The following is a 17,058-nucleotide window of genomic DNA, read 5'->3' on the forward strand; positions in this document are numbered from 1 at the left end:
TTCAGCCGCCAATGGGGCGAAAGAAGCAGAAATCGGAGCGCGCGGCCCCGAGCGGGAAACACGTCCGTCACCGGCACAAGGGGCGGAGCTGGGAGTCGGTCAGCGAGGATGTTGGTGAGGCCCGAGGTTGGGGACTGGGGCCCGAGGCGGGGCCTGTGACCCGGGCCCAGGGTGGGGCCTGTGACCCGAGGCGGGGCCTGTGACCCGGGCCCGAGACGGGGGAGGGTGACCCGGGCCCAGGGTGGGGACTGGGGCCCGAGGCGGGGGAGTGTGACCCGGGCCCAGGGTGGGGACTGGGGCCCGAGGCGGGGGAGTGTGACCCGGGCCCAGGGTGGGGACTGGGGCCCGAGGCGGGGGAGTGTGACCCGGGCCCAGGGTGGGGGCGGTAACCCGGGCCGCACAATGCTTGAAGTTGCCCCTGTCCCTGGGAGGCTGTTTCCCTCCCTGTGAGGCAGCTCCTGTACTCTGGGATCCTCTCTCACTCCCTGTGTCTTGTGTTCTGTTAACGCTCTGATCAGCGCTCGAAACCCTCCTCCTCCGGTTGCACTGGGTAACTGGTTTGGTTAGAACATAATCCGGATCATTCTCTTTGCCTCCTTCCTGCTCAATCACAGTCACTAAAGCAGTGGAACACAAACCGGACTGATACCTGGGATGGCAGGAATGACGTATGAGGAGAGATTGGGTCGATTAGGCTTATATTCGCTGGAGTTTAGAAGAATGAGAGGGGATCTCATTGAAACTTATAAAATTCTAACAGGACTAGACAGATTAGATGCAGGAAGGATGTTCCCGATGGTCGGGGAGTCCAGAACCAGGGGTCAGTGTCTAAGGATAAGGGGTAAGCCATTTAGGACAGAGATGAGGAGGAATTTCTTCACCCAGAGAGTGGTGAACCTGTGGAATTCTCTGCCACAGAAGGCAGTTGAGGCCAATTCATTAAATTTATTCAAGAAGGAGTTGGATATATTTCTTAAGGCTAAAGGGATCAAGGGATATGGAGAGAAGGCAGGGACAGGGGACTGAATTTGGATGATCAGCCATGATCGCATTGAATGGCGGAGCAGGCTCGAGGGGCCGAATGGTCTACTCCTGCTCCTATCTTCTATGTTTCTATGTAAACCGTACATTAACCAGACTGAATATTCCACACCCTCTGAACCTTGCTCCTAATATTTACCCAATGAGGCCAGGTTTCCACATCCTTTGATCTGACCAGCTGCAGGAATTAATTTCGGATGTTGATTCAGTGTGTGCGTGTTGACCTGTGGCTATGATTGATTTTCAGCTGTTGGTGATGGTGCCTCGGAGGAGGGGACGTGCCCAACATTCAAGTTCCCGTGTCCACTGGCCATGTGGGAACTGGGACACTGTGATCCAAAAAAGTGTACGGGCAGGAAGCTCGTTCGCAAAGGGTTCGTCCGTAACCTGCGCATCAACGAGAGATTCAACGGACTGGTTCTGACTCCCATGGGAACCAAATACGTCTCCCCCTCCGACAGGTAAGACAAACGGCAAGTAAACTAAATCAAACTTATTAAAAATAAGCATATTCTGGATCGAAAATGTGGCAGGGAGTGTGTTAAACTAACCTCTAACAAGATTCACATCAAATTGAGGGAATGAAACTTTTCTTGTATGGGAACAAATTATTTTTATTGATTTTACTCTTTCTGTCCCATCAAACACTCCCGGGTTAGATACAGAGTAAAGCTCCCTCTACACTGTCCCATCAAACACTCCCAGGGCAGGTACAGCACAGGTTAGATACAGAGTAAAGCTCCCTCTACACTGTCCCATCAAACACTCCCAGGGCAGGTACAGCACGAGTTAGGTACAGAGTAAAGCTCCCTCTACACTGTCCCATCAAACACTCCCAGGGCAGGCACAGCACGGGTTAGGTACAGAGTAAAGCTCCCTCTACACTTTCCCATCAAACACTCCCAGGGCAGGTACAGCACGGGTTAGATACAGAGTAAAGCTCCCTCTACACTGTCCCATCACACACTCCCAGGACACGTACAGCACGGGTTAGATACCGAGTAAAGCTCCCTCTACATTGTCCCATCAAACACTCCCAGGGCAGGTACAGCACAGGTTAGAACATAAGAACATAAGAAATAGGAGCAGGAGTAGGCCAATCGGCCCCTCAAGCCTGCTCCGCCATTCAATAAGATCATGGCTGATCTGATCCTAACCGCCAATCTACTATCACAGAACCATCTCCTGAATCTAACAGAATTAGACACACGAAATAGGAGCAGGTTCAGGCTACACGGCCCCTGGGCCCGCTCCGCTACCCACAGGGCCATGTCCGATCCGAACCTAGACTCATGTCCAAATTCCTGCCCGCTCCCTGTAACCCTTAATTACCTTTACTTCTAGGAAACTGTCTATTTCTGTTTTAAATTTATGTAATGATGTAGCTTCTGCAGCTTTTTGGGGCAGCATATTCCATGGACCTACCACCCTCTGAGTGAAGTAGTTCCTCCTCATCTCAGTTTTGAAAGAGCAGCCCCTTATTCTAAGACTATGCCCCCTAGTTCTAGTTTCACCCATCATCGGGAACATCCTCCCCGCATCCACCCGATCCAACCCCTTCACAATCTTATATGTTTCAATAAGATCGCCTCTCATTCTTCTGAACTCCAATGAGTAGAGTCCCAATCTACTCAACCTCTCCTCATATGTCCATCCCCTCATCCCCGGGATTAACTGAGTGAACCTTCTTTGTACTGACTCGAGAGCAAATATGTCTTTTCTTAAGTATGGACACCAAAACTGTACGCAGTATTCCAGGTGCGGTCTCACCAATACCTTGTACAACTGAAGCAATACCTCCCTATTTTTATATTCTATCCCCCTAGCAATGAAAGCCAACATTCCATTGGCCTTCTTAATCACTTGCTGCACCTGCATACTAACCTTTTGAGTTTCGTGCACCAGGACCCCCAGATCCCTTTGTACTACAGTACTTTCCAGTTTCTTGCCATTAAGATAATAACTTGCTCTACGATTTTTCCTGCCAAAGTGCATAACCTCACACTTTCCAGTATTGTATTCCATCTGCCAAATCTCTGCCCACTTACTTAGCCTGTCTATGTCCCCTTGCAGGTTTTTTATGTCCTCCTCACTCACTACTTTCCCTCCCATCTTAGTATCAACTGCAAACTTTGATATGTTACACTCGGTCCCCTCCTCCAAATCGTTAATATAGATTGTAAAGAGTTGGGGACCCAGCACTGACCCCTGTGGAACACCACTAGTTACTGATTGCCAGTCTGAGAATGAACCATTTATCCCAACTCTCTGCCTTCTGTTAGATAGTCAATCCTCTATCCATGCCAGAATATTACCCCCAATCCCGTGATTTTTTATCTTAAGCAATAATCTTCTGTGTGGCACCTTGTCAAATGCCTTTTGGAAGTCTAATTACACTACGTCCACTGGTTCCCCTTTATCCACCCTATACGTTACTTCCTCAAAAAACTCCAGCAAATTTGTCAAACATGACTTCCCCTTCATAAAACCATGCTGACTTTGTCCTATTAAATTATGATTATCCAAATGTCCTGTTACTGTCTCCTTAATAATGGACTCCAAAATTTTACCTACCACAGATGTTAGGCTAACCGGTCTATAGTTTCCAGCCTTCTGTCTACTGCCCTTTTTAAATAAGGGTGTTACATTAGCAGTTTTCCAGTCTGCCGGGACCTTTGCTGAGTCCAGGGAGTTTTGGAAAATTATTACCAATGCATCCACAATCCCTACCGCCACTTCCCTCAAGACCCTAGGATGTAAGCCATCAGGTCCAGGGGATTTATCCGCCTTGAGTCCCATTATTTTACCGAGTACCACTTCCTTAGTGATTTTGATTGTGTTTAACTCCTCCCCCCCCCCCCCCCCCCCCCATAGCCCCCTGTTTGTCCAGTGTTGGGATATTCTTAGTGTCCTCTACTGTAAAGCTCCCTCTACACTGTCCCCATCAAACACTCCCAGGGCAGGTACAGCACGGGTTAGATACAGAGTAAAGCTCCCTCCCCACAGGGAAAGTCCGAGTTCTATTTTGACTCCCTCTGCTCGAGATTGTTCCTGGTGACAGGAACTGGGTGAGTGAGGGGATTGCAAGTAAGGTTGTTTTGAAATTTCTGAATGGACACATACTTTCTGCCCCTCCAGAGAGATTGTGGCGCATGGGGGTGTGGCCGTCATCGACTGCTCCTGGGCTAAACTAGAGGACACTCCATTCCACAAGATGAGAGGCAGGCACCCCAGACTCTTGCCCTTCCTCGTTGCCGCTAACCCAGTGAATTATGGGCGGCCCTGCAAGCTGTCCTGTGTGGAGGCTTTTGCTGCCACTTTCTCCATTGTGGGTAAGTCGGGGGACGTGCAGTGACTGAGCTCCGGATCCCTCGGGGGACGTGTGGTGACTGAGCTCCGGATCCCTCGGGGGACGTGCGGTGACTGAGCTCCGGATCCCTCGGGGGACGTGTGGTGACTGAGCTCCGGATCCCTCAGGGGACGTGTGGTGACTGAGCTCCGGATCCCTCGGGGGACGTGTGGTGACTGAGCTCCGGATCCCTCGGGGGATGTGTGGTGACTGAGCTCCGGATCCCTCGGGGGACGTGCGGTGACTGAGCTCCGGATCCCTCGGGGGACGTGCGGTGACTGAGCTCCGGATCCCTCGGGGGACGTGTGGTGACTGAGCTCCGGATCCCTCGGGGGACGTGTGGTGACTGAGCTCCGGATCCCTCGGGGGGACGTGTGGTGACTGAGCTCCGGATCCCTCGGGGGACGTGCAGTGACTGAGCTCCGGATCCCTCGGGGGACGTGTGGTGACTGAGCTCCGGATCCCTCGGGGGACGTGTGGTGACTGAGCTCCGGATCCCTCAGGGGACGTGTGGTGACTGAGCTCCGGATCCCTCGGGGGACGTGTGGTGACTGAGCTCCGGATCCCTCGGGGGACGTGTGGTGACTGAGCTCCGGATCCCTCGGGGGACGTGTGGTGACTGAGCTCCGGATCCCTCGGGGGACGTGCGGTGACTGAGCTCCGGATCCCTCGGGGGACGTGTGGTGACTGAGCTCCGGATCCCTCGTTCCCTCATTAGTTCTTTATTTCCAATCTACTCTCGTTACACTGGCTTTTGGCGTCTCAGAATCCAATCCCCCTCCAGTATTTCACCAGTGAGTCCAGATAGGTAGGGTGGGCTGTTAGACTCCGGAGGAATCACAGCCAAACCCGGTTCAGTCCTCATTTTCTGGTATATTCGAGTTTGGGCATGGAGGGTGGGGGTGGGCTGGAGCGGGGGCACTGGGATGGGGGCACTGGGATGGGGGGTGGTGGCGGAGTGGGGGCACTGGGATGGGGTGGCGGAGTGGGGGCACTGGGATGGGGTGGCGGAGTGGGGGCACTGAGATGGAGGAGTGGTGGCGGAGCGGGGGCACTAGGACCGTGGGAACGGCAGGGGAGAAGGGTTGGGGCAGGTGGGGAGGGGCGGAGCGGGTCTGGGAGACTGAATCTGGAGGAGGGGAGAAAGTTTGAGCTGTGCTTGTCACACTGTTTGCTTCTAACAGGATTTCCGGAGCTGGCCGAGATTCTGCTGAAGAAATTCAAATGGGGTGAAACGTTCCTGCAGCTGAACCAAGCAGTGCTGGAGAAGTACCGAGCGTGTCGGAGCGAGGCGGAGGTGTTACAAGCTGAGCAGGAGTGGCTGGCTGCAAAGCAAGAGTCCGAGGATCAGGAGGGTAAAACCTCATCTTGTACACGTCCTCTCCTGAAGGCACTTGCTCCTTGTCGGGTCTGGGTTCTGTGGGCGGCCGAACTCTCTTCATGGTCGCACCAAGTGGCCCTTCCTCTGTGAACCTAGACTGAGTATTGGCAGGGTATTCCAGCCTGGTCCTGCTGGTCGGTGATCAGGACCAGAACCTTGTTTTCTCCTCCAGGAACCTGGAACCTGATGAGAGTCTGTGCCTTCAGGAGAGAAGTGTGTAAATATAAAGTGAGTAAAGAAATGGGGCTGGTGTGGGCCTGTTATTAAAGCAGCTTTTGTTTTGCAGATCCATTTGATATTGACTCGGGGAAAGAATTTTGTAATCCGAATAGACCCAACCTTGGAAAGTAAGGTCCCAGCATTCGTACGCAGTTTATTTTTATTTTAAGTCATTAATTTTTTACCGGTTGAATATTGGGAAAAGCAAACGATCTCATTCTGCTCCAGGTAAAACGCTCGCCCCCCAATTCCACCAGCCTCCTTGGCAGCTCCCTCAGGTTACCCTCCATGGCCTTGATCTCCTGTTGGACCTGGAGCAGAGTTTCACCGTCGATATACAGCAGCTTTAAACCAGCAAAACTTCAGCTGCTTCAGGGTGCTGACGGAAAACCAACAATCCGAGAGGTGATCACCAGCTTGGTCAAAGTGGTGGGTTTTAAAGTAGAGAGGCAGAGGGTGTTAGGGAGGGGATTCCAGAGTGTGGGGCCTAGACAGCTGAAGGCACGGCCGCCAATGGTGTGGTGGGCGCGGGGCGTGTGGTGGGCGCGGGGCGTGTGGTGAGCGCGGGGCGTGTGGTGGGCGCGGGGCGTGTGGTGGGCGCGGGGCGTGTGGTGGGCGCGGGGCGTGTGGTGGGCGCGGGGCGTGTGGTGGGCGCGGGGCGTGTGGTGGGCGCGGGGCGTGTGGTGGGCGCGGGGCGTGTGGTGGGCGCGGGGTGTGTGTGGTGGGCGCGGGGCGTGTGTGGTGGGCGCGGGGCGTGTGTGGTGGGCGCGGGGCGTGGGGTGGGCGCGGGGCGTGTGGGGTGGGCGCGGGGCGTGTGGGGTGGGCGGGGGCGTGGGCGCGGGGCGCGTGGGGTGGGCGCGGGGCGCGTGGGGTGGGCGCGGGGCGCGTGGGGTGGGCGCGGGGCGCGTGGGGTGGGCGTGTGGGGTGGGCGCGGGGCGTGTGGGGTGGGCGCGGGGCGTGTGGGGTGGGCGCGGGGCGTGGGGGCGGGGCGTGTGGGGTGGGCGCGGGGCGTGTGGGGTGGGCGCGGGGCGTGTGGGGTGGGCGCGGGGCGTGTGGGGTGGGCGCGGGGCGTGTGTGGTGGGCGCGGGGCGTGTGTGGTGGGCACGTGCGGGGCGCGGGGCGCGCGCGGCGGGTGCGGGGCGCGCGGTGGGTACGGAGGACAATGGCTCTGATCTGCCCAGTATTTAGCAGGAGGAAATGACGGTTCATCCAAGACTGCATATTGGACAAGCAATCTGACAACACGGAGGCAGTGGAGGGGTTGAGCGAGATGGAGAGGTAGAGCTGGGTGTTGTCAGTTAACAGGTGGAATCCGGCTGTGATAGTGCGGAGAGAAGCCATTGCTGGAGATGCTTTGCCTACGATCAGATAGAGGGAAACAAATGAGGGCAGTTGTACTGAGCTTGAACAATGGAGCGGTGTCAGGAGGGGGCTGGTGTGCTCGACCATGTCAAAGGCTGCAGAGAGTTCAGTCACGGAGGGTGTCATTTGTGAGTTTGGTGAGGGCCCTGTCCACACTGTGGGAGGGAGAACCTGATTGGAGAAATTCAACGGAGCTGTGGGGCAGAGGGACGTGGATTTGGCAGCTTGCCCAGTTCAACATCCTTGGCCACAGTCACCAATCCATGTGGCCGCTGCCTACTTCTTGTCTGCAACCTACAGCCTGACACGCCCACTCCAACCTGCTGTGTATCTTCCCCCTCACAAGCTCCTCACTCATCACTTGGCTTTCAGTCCTTGCCCTCTGGGACTCCCGCTTCCCCTAGGACTTCCTTCCTCAAAATCGACTGTCAGTCATGCATTTGGTCAACTGTGCTAATTCTACCACAGCCACTTGGTCAGTTCTCTCCTGTGGGATGTTTTATAGAAACAAAAGGCACAGTTTAAATGGCACAGTTTTAAAGAGTGTGCAGGGACAGAGGGACCTGGGAGTTAATGTGCATAGGTCCCTGAAGGTGGCGGGACACATTGAGAGAGTGGTTAACAAAGCATATGGGATCTTGGGCTTCATAAATAGAGGTATTGAGTACAAAAGTAGAGAAGTTATGCTGAACCTTTATAAAGCGCTGGTTAGGCCACAACTGGAGTATTGCGACCAGTTCTGGTCACCACACTTTAGGAAGGATGTGAAGGCCCTTGAGAGGGTGCAGGGGAGATTTACTAGAATGGTTCCAGGGATGGGGGATCTGAGCTACAAGGACAGGTTGGAGAAGCTGGATTTGTTTTCATTAGAGCAAAGGAGGTTGAGGGGTGATTTGATCGAGGTGTACAAGATTATGACGGGTTTGGATAGGCTAGACGGGGAAAGGCTGTTCCCACTGGTTGATGGTACAAGGACTAGGGGACACCGATTTAAGGTTTTAGGCAAGAGATACAGGGGGGATGTGAGGAAAAACTTTTTTACGCAGCGAGGGGTGAAGACCTGGAACTCGCTGCCGACGGAAGTGGTGGAAGCGGAGACACTCAATGTTTTCCAGGGGAGACTGGATAGGCACTTGAGGGAAATAAACTTGCAGGGCTACGGGGATAGAGCGGGGGAGTGGGACTGACTGGATCGCTCTACAGAGAGCCGGCATGGACTCGATGGGCCGAATGGCCTCCTTCTGTGCCGTTAAGTATTTCATGTCCTGGGCGAAGCTGCAGTGCTGCGAATCCCCTGCTGGTGGCGCTGTGATGAGACAGCCGACAGCCCGGCAGCGCCACCAGCAGATTTCCGGCGGCACTGCAACTCTTCGCAACATGAAAAGTTCCAAATTAAGGGCAGTTTCTGCCCGAAAACAGCTGCTTCTGGGCGGAATCAAATCAAATAGCGCAAATGATCAGGGAATTGTAAGCGTAAATGAATTGTGCCCGAGTATCTTGTAAGCGCATGCAACAGACCCTTTGCCCGAACCCACAAAACTGGCCACACCCCTGGGTGAGACAAGCGAGTTTCCATCGCTTGCTCCTTCGGAGGATCATCGCACTGTGCCCACATTCCTGGGCGAACAGGCACCTTTGCTCACATGAACCCAGCATTAATCACCTGACCCACAGTCAATTGAAGCCACAGGTCTGTCCTGCTGCTGCTGAAATGGTCAGTGAGTATTCCGTTTACTGGGTAAAGTTTGCAGCCCACAGATGCTGCTTACCTTGTGGTTGCCAGCCTCAATCTGAAGATTTTTTATACGACCCCACCCTTGTACCTGGAGGCCCCGTTGTCCATGTTCCAGCCACAAATCGATTACGCTGCCTGATTGCTGATTCCCGGGAGACAGGGTGTTGGGGTTTATACTGCTGAGTTTCCGCAGAAACTTGTACACAATTTCACTTCAGTAAAACTAGCGCAGGGCCGGACACATTTTGTCAATGTGCCCTGAGAAGTCCAGGCCTTGAACTTTAAGATTATATAACAAGTCTAAAAGGGTAAGGATAGCCCAGGATACATTCAGGAGCAAGGGCACTGTTGGATCTCCTTCAATTCATTTTTTGATGTTTCAAAAAAAAATGTAACCAGTATCAATTAGGAATTCAGTCAAATATTTCCTCTCCTGTGAAGATTTGTCAGCTCTGATACCTTCACCCACCCAGATCCAAGAGTGGCTCCAATTATTTCAAAGGGAAATGGTGCAGTGGAGGATGGGAAATTGCAGTACTGTACACACCCAGGTCAGGGATAGTGTTAGATACAGAGTAAAGCTCCCTCTACACTGTCCCATCAAACACACCCAGGTCAGGGATAGCACGGGTTAGATACAGAGTAAAGCTCCCTCGACACTGTCCCATCAAACACTACCAGGGCAGGTACAGCACGGGTTAGATACAGAGTAAAGCTCCCTCTACACTGTCCCATCAAACACACCCAGGTCAGGGATAGTGTTAGATACAGAGTAAAGCTCCCTCTACACTGTCCCATCAAACACTCCCAGGACAGGTGCAGCACGGGTTAGATACAGAGTAAAGCTCCCTCTACACTGTCCCATCAAACACACCCAGGGCAGGTACAGCACTGGTTAGATACAGAGTAAAGCTCCCTCTACACTGTCCCATCAAACACTCCCAGGGCAGGTACAGCACGGGTTAGATACAGAGTAAAGCTCCCTCTACACTGTCCCATCAAACACTACCAGGGCAGGTACAGCACGGGTCAGATACAGAGTAAAGCTCCCTCTACACTGTCCCATCAAACACTCCCGGGGCAGGTACAGCACTGATTAGATACAGAGTAAAGCTCCCTCTACACTGTCCCACCAAACACTCCCAGGGCAGGTACAGCACGGGTTAGATACAGAGTAAAGCTCCCTCTACACTGTCCCATCAAACACTCCCAGAGCAGGTACAGCACGGGTTAGATACAGAGTAAAGCTCCCTCTACACTGTCCCATCAAACACACCCAGGTCAGGGATAGCACGGGTTAGATACAGAGTAAAGCTCCCTCTACACTGTCCCATCAAACACTAACAGGGCAGGTACAGCACGGGTTAGATACAGAGTAAAGCTCCCTCTACACTGTCCCATCAAACACACCCAGGGCAGCTACAGCACTGGTTAGATACAGAGTAAAGCTCCCTCTACACTGTCCCACCAAACACTCCCAGGGCAGGTACAGCACTGGTTAGATACAGAGTAAAGCTCCCTCTACACTGTCCCATCAAACACTCCCAGAGCAGGTACAGCACGGGTTAGATACAGAGTAAAGCTCCCTCTACACTGTCCCATCAAACACACCCAGGTCAGGGATAGCACGGGTTAGATACAGAGTAAAGCTCCCTCTACACTGTCCCATCAAACACTACCAGGGCAGGTACAGCACGGGTTAGATACAGAGTAAAGCTCCCTCTACACTGTCCCATCAAACACACCCAGGGCAGGTACAGCACTGGTTAGATACAGAGTAAAGCTCCCTCTACACTGTCCCATCAAACACTCCCAGGGCAGGTACAGCACGGGTTAGATACAGAGTAAAGCTCCCTCTACACTGTCCCATCAAACACTCCCAGGGCAGGTACAGCACGGGTTAGATACAGAGTAATAATGATCTCTACAGGTATTATTTAAACTCTGGAAAAGACACCATCTGACCTGCTGCATTTCCATCATTTTCTGTTTTAATTTTAGATTTTGCTGCTTTCACAGTTCTCATTATCTTTCACTTAATGTTTGTCAAGGGCTGTGGAGACTGAAGAAGATAGTGATGATGATGATGCGGAGAAGGAAGATGAAGATAGTGAATCAGATGAAAGGAATGAAGCAGAGTTTTGTGAAAGAGGAGAGCAAGCACCGTGCAGCAAGGGGGAACCTGCTGTAAAGACCATCAGAGATGCGAAGGATTGAGGTTGAATGTAATGGGACAGCACTGTGTAGGGTGGGCAGGAGTCCTCCCTGCTAAAGACTTAAAATAGATTGTCAAAGCTTGTATTTTTTTTTTAACGTAACTGGGATCTATATAGAACACGTTGCTTAAATCAGTAAAATAGATGAATTCGCATTTCTATAGCAGCCTTCATGACCTTGCGATGTCCCAACGCACACAGCTGATAGTGGAGTACTTGTGAAGTGGAGTCACTGTTGTAATGTGGGAAACACAGCAGCCAATTTGTGCACAGCAAGCTCCCACAATCAGCGGAGATAATGGCCAGGTCATGTTCTGTTAGTGATTAGGCCATTCATGTGTTGTAATATCCCACCCAGTCTTATCCCACTCTCCTCACTCCCTGTACCCTTTAATATTCCTAATTTGCAAACAACTATTTAATGCCCTTTTTAAATAATTTATTTACTCTGCTTCCACAACTGTTTGTGAAAGATTGTGTGCTCCTCTTGAATGTTTTTTGCCCTCTTGTTGCCATCTCACGGCCCAGTGGAAACGATCAATTACGTCTTACCTTGTCATAACTCTTAATAGTTTTGAAGACCTCGATCAGATCATCCTATCCGCCTCCGCTTCACTGGGGGGGGGGGGGGGGGGGGGGAGGGAGCTGTAACATCTGGAGACTCTTCATAACTGTAGCCCCTCATCCCAGTCAATCTACCCTCCACTGTAACCATTGATTTTAAATTCCTGAAGTGGGGTGAATAAAGCTATTGCCTTATTAGGGTCTTCTCTACCGCTGCCAGCCCTAATAGCCTGTGTATCCAGTTACAATCTCACTATTTAACCTGTATTTCCTTATTCTTAATTCACATTTTTCCACATTGAACTGTGTCTGCCCATCCTGCCAGTCACTTTGTTGACTTGCAATCTTGCACAACCCTTGTCACAATTTGCTATTGACTCCAATTTGAAGTGAGATGTAACCTTCAGTGTTCCCTCAATTCCTTATTCCAGATCAGTTACGTTCACAGTAAATAAAAGTGTTCCCAGAAATCCTTGTGGAACATCCCTGGAAAGCATTGGAGGTGGTGGAATGTAGAGCCTTGCATTTATATAGCCTCTCTCCCCAAACCGTCTTACTGCGCTCCATGTACGCTGAATTATTTGGATGTGCAGTCACTTCTGTAAGCAAATGTGGCAGCCATTTAACACACAGCAAGACCCCACAAACAATGAAATGCACGACTGGTTAATCTGGTGTTGGTTAAATGATGAATGTTGGCCAGGACACTGGGGGAGGTCGTAGGTCAGCAAATATGGGCAGGGGACGATCAACAACCTGAAGCAAACAGAGGGGACCTCGGTTTAATGTCTCGTCAGGAAAACAAAACAGGAGGATGGCTCACTTTGAATTATTCTTTTAAACATTTTCAAAATTACAGTTACAAAAATTTGACACGATCTCGGACAAAAATATCACAACTATTGAACATTTCTGTGCAATACTTACAAGAGCAAAGACAGGTCATTAAAAAACACTCAAAAAACAGGATTGTCTTTCTATTACTGTAACAAATACACGTATGAAGAGGTTGTAGGAGAGGAGTTATCACTACAGCACAGGATCCATATCACCATGGTGAGGAGTGCCGGCACTGGATCAGTATCACCATGGTGAGGAGTGCCGGCACTGGATCAGTATCACCATGGTGAGGAGTGCCGGCACTGGGTCAGTATCACCATGGTGAGGAGCAAGTCCTCGGTTCCGAGGGACTGCCTAAGAAGAGGTGGTGAGGAGTGCTGGCACTGGATCAGCATCACCACAACAATGAGGCTACGGAACTGGATCAATATCACCACAATGGTGAGGAGCTCCACATTAACTCCAAAATTACAAGAGATTGAGGAGCTACAACACAACTTCAGTATTTCCACAATGGTGACAGTGAGGAGCCACGACACTGGATCAATATCATCCCACAACACTGGATCAATATCAAAGCAAGAAAGACTTGCATTTCTACAATGTCTTTCACGACCTCGGGATGTCCCAAAGCGCTTTACAGACAATGAAGTATTTTTGAAGTGTGGTCACTGTTGTAATGTAGGAAACACGGCAGCCAATTGCACACAGCAAGCTCCCACAAACAGCAATGTGATAATGACCAGATAATCTGTTTTAGTGATGTTGATTGAGGGATAAATATTGGCCCCAGGACACCAGGGATAACTCCCTGCTCCTCTTCGAAATAGTGCCATGGGATCTTCTACGTCCATCTGCGAGGGCAGACAGGGCTTTGGTTTAACATCTAAAAGACGGCACCTCAGACAGTGCAGCATTCCCTCAGCACTGCATTGGAGTGTCAGCCAAGATTTTTGTGCTCAAGTCCTTGGAGTGGGACTTAAACCCACAACCTTCTGACTCAAAGTCCAGAGTGTTACCAACTGAGCCATGGCTGACACTTTGGCACTAAATCAATATCGCATGACACTGGATCAATATCGCCCCCACGACCCTGGATCAATATCACCCACACGACACTGGATCCATATCGCCCTCACGACACTGGATCAATATCGCCCCCACGACACTGGATCAATATCGCCCCCACGACACTGGATCAATATCGCCTCCACGACACTGGATCCATATCGCCCCCACGACACTGGATCAATATCGCCCCCACGACACTGGATCAATATCGCCTCCACGACACTGGATCCATATCGCCCCCACGACACTGGATCCATATCGCCCCCACGACACTGGATCAATATCGCCCCCACGACACTGGATCAATATCGCCCCCACGACCCTGGATCAATATCACTCGCACGACACTGGATCCATATCGCCCCCCCACGACACTGGATCAATATCGCCCTCACAACACTGGATCAATATCACTCGCACGGCACTGGATCAATATCACTCGCACGAAACTGGATCAATATCGCCCCCATGACACTGGATCAATATCGCCCAATACTGAGGAGCTCCAGCACAGCTTCAATATCACCACAACAAAGCAGGACTCCAACACTTGACATGTTCTGTGAGTCCGAATGTTTGACTTATATACATATATATTCACTTATGTTTCAAATCTGCTTGGATTTACTCCGGAGACACCTCCAGCTCCTTCATCTTCTTGACAAAATCCTGTGCTTCTCGGTCAGCTGTCCGTCCCTCCAGCATCTTCATGATTGGTTTCATCACTGCAAAAATAAACATTTTCTTTAACTGTCAGCACTCGGTTTCCTCAGAGAGCTTGTGTATCGCAGGGGGTGGTACTGCCCCATGAGGCCAGGAAGGGCCAAATGTGATGAGATCGCAATAGGGGGGCTACATCTGGTCTCGGCCCATCTGGTGAAGAAATGTCAGCCAGGATTCCTGCTCCTGCTCGCTGTCCAATGACTGCTGCTGGAAGTGAGGACAGGATCAGGGTCAGCTGTGATCCCCGCCAGACACTCACTGTCAAGGGTGGCACATTAAAAATAGCCACTGGAGTGGGGGTGACAGTCTGACTCACAGACCGACCAGAGCCCCTCCCCAAGCGGAGCAATCTGGAGACTCGGCCCAAATACAAATCAATTCTACATTTTACTGACACAATCATTCATTACATACTCGTCGATCCCCCGTGGAATTGCACACGGCGAGTTAGCGGGCAGGGATAATTGGACCATTGCACGCAGACATTCAGTCCTCATTTTAAGATCATAAGCCAGGAATTTCCTTGGCGCTTCTCCTGCTCCATCGCCGTAAGTTTAACAAACGGGGTTTCCGCCAATGTTACAATGGCGCAGTGGGAGATGCTACAAGGAAATGAACCCTCAGACATTCTATCCTTGTTAACAATCCCTGTGTCAACGTTTATAACGAAACTGCCGGTGTAAACTTGCCGCGCTGTAATTACACTGAAGCGCTCCCACCGGTGGGAAGGTGTAATTACACTGCAGTGCCCCCCACTGGTGGGACGGTGTAATTACAGTGTGACACGTTTACATAGGCAGCTTCCATTGTAAATGTGGACATGGATTTTTATAAAAGAAAACGGTGACAGGGTTTTCACGCAGATGCAATTTTTTAATATATTATAGATAGATATTGAACTTTGGTTTTTTACCACTGGAATCAGGGTGCATCAGTTTCAGGAATACTGGGGAAACGTTTTTTACTCCTCCGGCAATGGCGGGTTTGTGGAGTCCGTGAATCTCCTGCAGCGGCAACACGGCCTCGCCGGCAAAGTCATTGGTCGAGAGCCAGTCGTGGTCCATGACTGTGAAGTGGATACAGGCAGTGCTGTGACTGCATGGCTCCCCCGACACAGTGCTGAAAGAGAAAAAGCAGGTCGCAACGCAGCAAATACACATTAGAGAAGGAAAACGTGTCCCACGGAGATGAGAGATCAGTGAAACTGATGACATGTCCTGGCAAATTGTGGAAGTCTGTTGGGACTTTCAGTAATGGAGAATGCGTCATCAATATCTTATATTTATCATAACAGGAGCGAGTTACAGGCTGGATTCTAATTTGGTCCTGTTGTTGCAGCAGAGAGAGTTTTACTCTGTATCTAACCCGCGCTGTACCTGAAATAAAAACAGAAAATGCTGGAGACACTCAGCAGGCCAGGCAGGATCCGTGGAGAGAGAAACAGAGTTAACGTTTCAGGTCGATGACCTTTCGTCAGAACTGGAAAAAAGCAGGAAATGGAACAGATTTTTAAGCAAGTGTAGGGGCTGGGAAAGGGGGGAGGGGAGGAAAGAACAAAATGGAAGGTCTGTGATAGGATAGAAGGCAGGAGAGGTTAAGAGACATTGAGAGATATTCAAGGCGAGAGGAGATGGTAATGGGACAGGTTAAGAAACAAAGGATGGCTCTAGATGAAGTGTAAATTGTACTGGCAGAATGAAAGACAGCTGCCCTGTGGGGGAGAAGAAAAAAAGACAGACAAAGAGTGTGGCTAAAAAATATATATATGTGATAGGGGCCGAGGTTATGATCTGAAATTGTTGAACTCTATGTTGAGTCCAGAAGGCTGTAAAGTGCCTAATCGAAAGATGAGGTGCTGTTCCTCGAGCTTCCACTGAGCTTCCGTGGAACAGTGCAAGAGGCCGAGGACGGTGAGGTCTGAGTGGGAGTGGAGCGGAGAATTAAAGTGACAGGTGACTGGAAGCTCAGGGTCCCCCTTATGGACTGAATGGAGGTGTTCCGCAAAGCGGTCACCCAATCTGCGTTTGGTCTCGTGAGCAGCGAATACAGTATACTAAATTGCAAGAAGTACAAGTAAATCGCTGTTTCACTTGGAAGGGGTGTTTGGGGCCCTGGACAGTGGGAAGGGGGGAGGTATAAGGGCAGGTGTTGCATCTCCTGCGCTTGCACGGGAAGGTGCCGGGCAAAGGGGAGGGGGTGTTAGGGGTGATAGAGGAGTGGACTAGGGTGTCGCGGAGGGAGCGGTCCCTACGGAATGCTGAAAGGGGAGGTGAGGGGTAGTTACGTTTGGTGGTGGGATCATGATGGAGGTGGCGGAAATGGCGGAGGATGATCCGTTGAATGTGGAGGCTGGTGGGGTGAAAGGTGAGGACAAGGGGAACTCTATCATGGTTCCGGGAGGGAGGGGCAGGGGTGAGGGCAGAAGTGCGGGAGATAGAACTTACACGGTCGAGGGCCGTGTCGACCACAATAGAGGGGAATCCTCGGTTGAGGAAAAAGGAAGACATGTCGGAAGCACTGGTATGGAAGGTGGCATCGTCAGAGCAGATGCGGCGGA

The 17,058-nt window shown here is 51.3% G+C and overlaps 2 protein-coding genes across 4 annotated transcripts in view; one reads left to right on the forward strand and one right to left on the reverse strand.

The window, feature by feature from the left end:
* Window positions 1-2: 2 nt before the first annotated feature.
* tsr3 (TSR3 ribosome maturation factor) lies at window positions 3-11,458 on the forward strand. Of its 3 annotated transcripts, XM_086000038.1 has the most exons (6): window positions 3-114; window positions 1,289-1,502; window positions 4,180-4,373; window positions 5,575-5,745; window positions 6,058-6,118; window positions 11,139-11,458. In XM_086000038.1, the coding sequence occupies exons 1-6, from the start codon at window positions 12-14 to the stop codon at window positions 11,302-11,304; spliced, it is 909 nt and encodes a 302-aa protein (XP_085856164.1). In that variant the 5' UTR covers window positions 3-11; the 3' UTR covers window positions 11,305-11,458. The 3 variants fall into 3 exon arrangements, with proteins under 3 accessions (XP_085856164.1, XP_085856165.1, XP_085856166.1); XM_086000039.1 differs by lacking the exon at window positions 6,058-6,118; XM_086000040.1 differs by lacking the exon at window positions 5,575-5,745.
* A 1,228-nt stretch (window positions 11,459-12,686) lies between these two features.
* Window positions 12,687-17,058, reverse strand: part of baiap3 (BAI1 associated protein 3) — a 296,698-nt gene continuing 292,326 nt past the window's right edge. The window contains 2 exon segments of the mRNA XM_086002220.1: window positions 12,687-14,503; window positions 15,415-15,620. Coding sequence (XP_085858346.1) covers window positions 14,403-14,503; window positions 15,415-15,620 — 307 coding nt within the window. The 3' untranslated portion in view covers window positions 12,687-14,402.

Source organism: Somniosus microcephalus, chromosome 11, assembly GCF_052327205.1.
Source record: "Somniosus microcephalus isolate GS21.2 chromosome 11, FLI_Smic_1.0, whole genome shotgun sequence".
NCBI classification, from domain to species: Eukaryota; Metazoa; Chordata; class Chondrichthyes; order Squaliformes; family Somniosidae; genus Somniosus; species Somniosus microcephalus.

What these genes read in the sequence shown, in the direction of transcription:
- tsr3 (XM_086000038.1), top strand. Translation starts at nt 12, where the DNA reads ATGGGGCGAAAGAAGCAGAAATCGGAGCGCGCGGCCCCGAGCGGGAAA. An exon ending in TGCCACTTTCTCCATTGTGG is followed by an intron (nt 4,374 to 5,574) that starts GTAAGTCGGGGG and finishes TGCTTCTAACAG; the next exon opens with GATTTCCGGAGCTGGCCGAG. An exon ending in AATAGACCCAACCTTGGAAA is followed by an intron (nt 6,119 to 11,138) that starts GTAAGGTCCCAG and finishes ATGTTTGTCAAG; the next exon opens with GGCTGTGGAGACTGAAGAAG.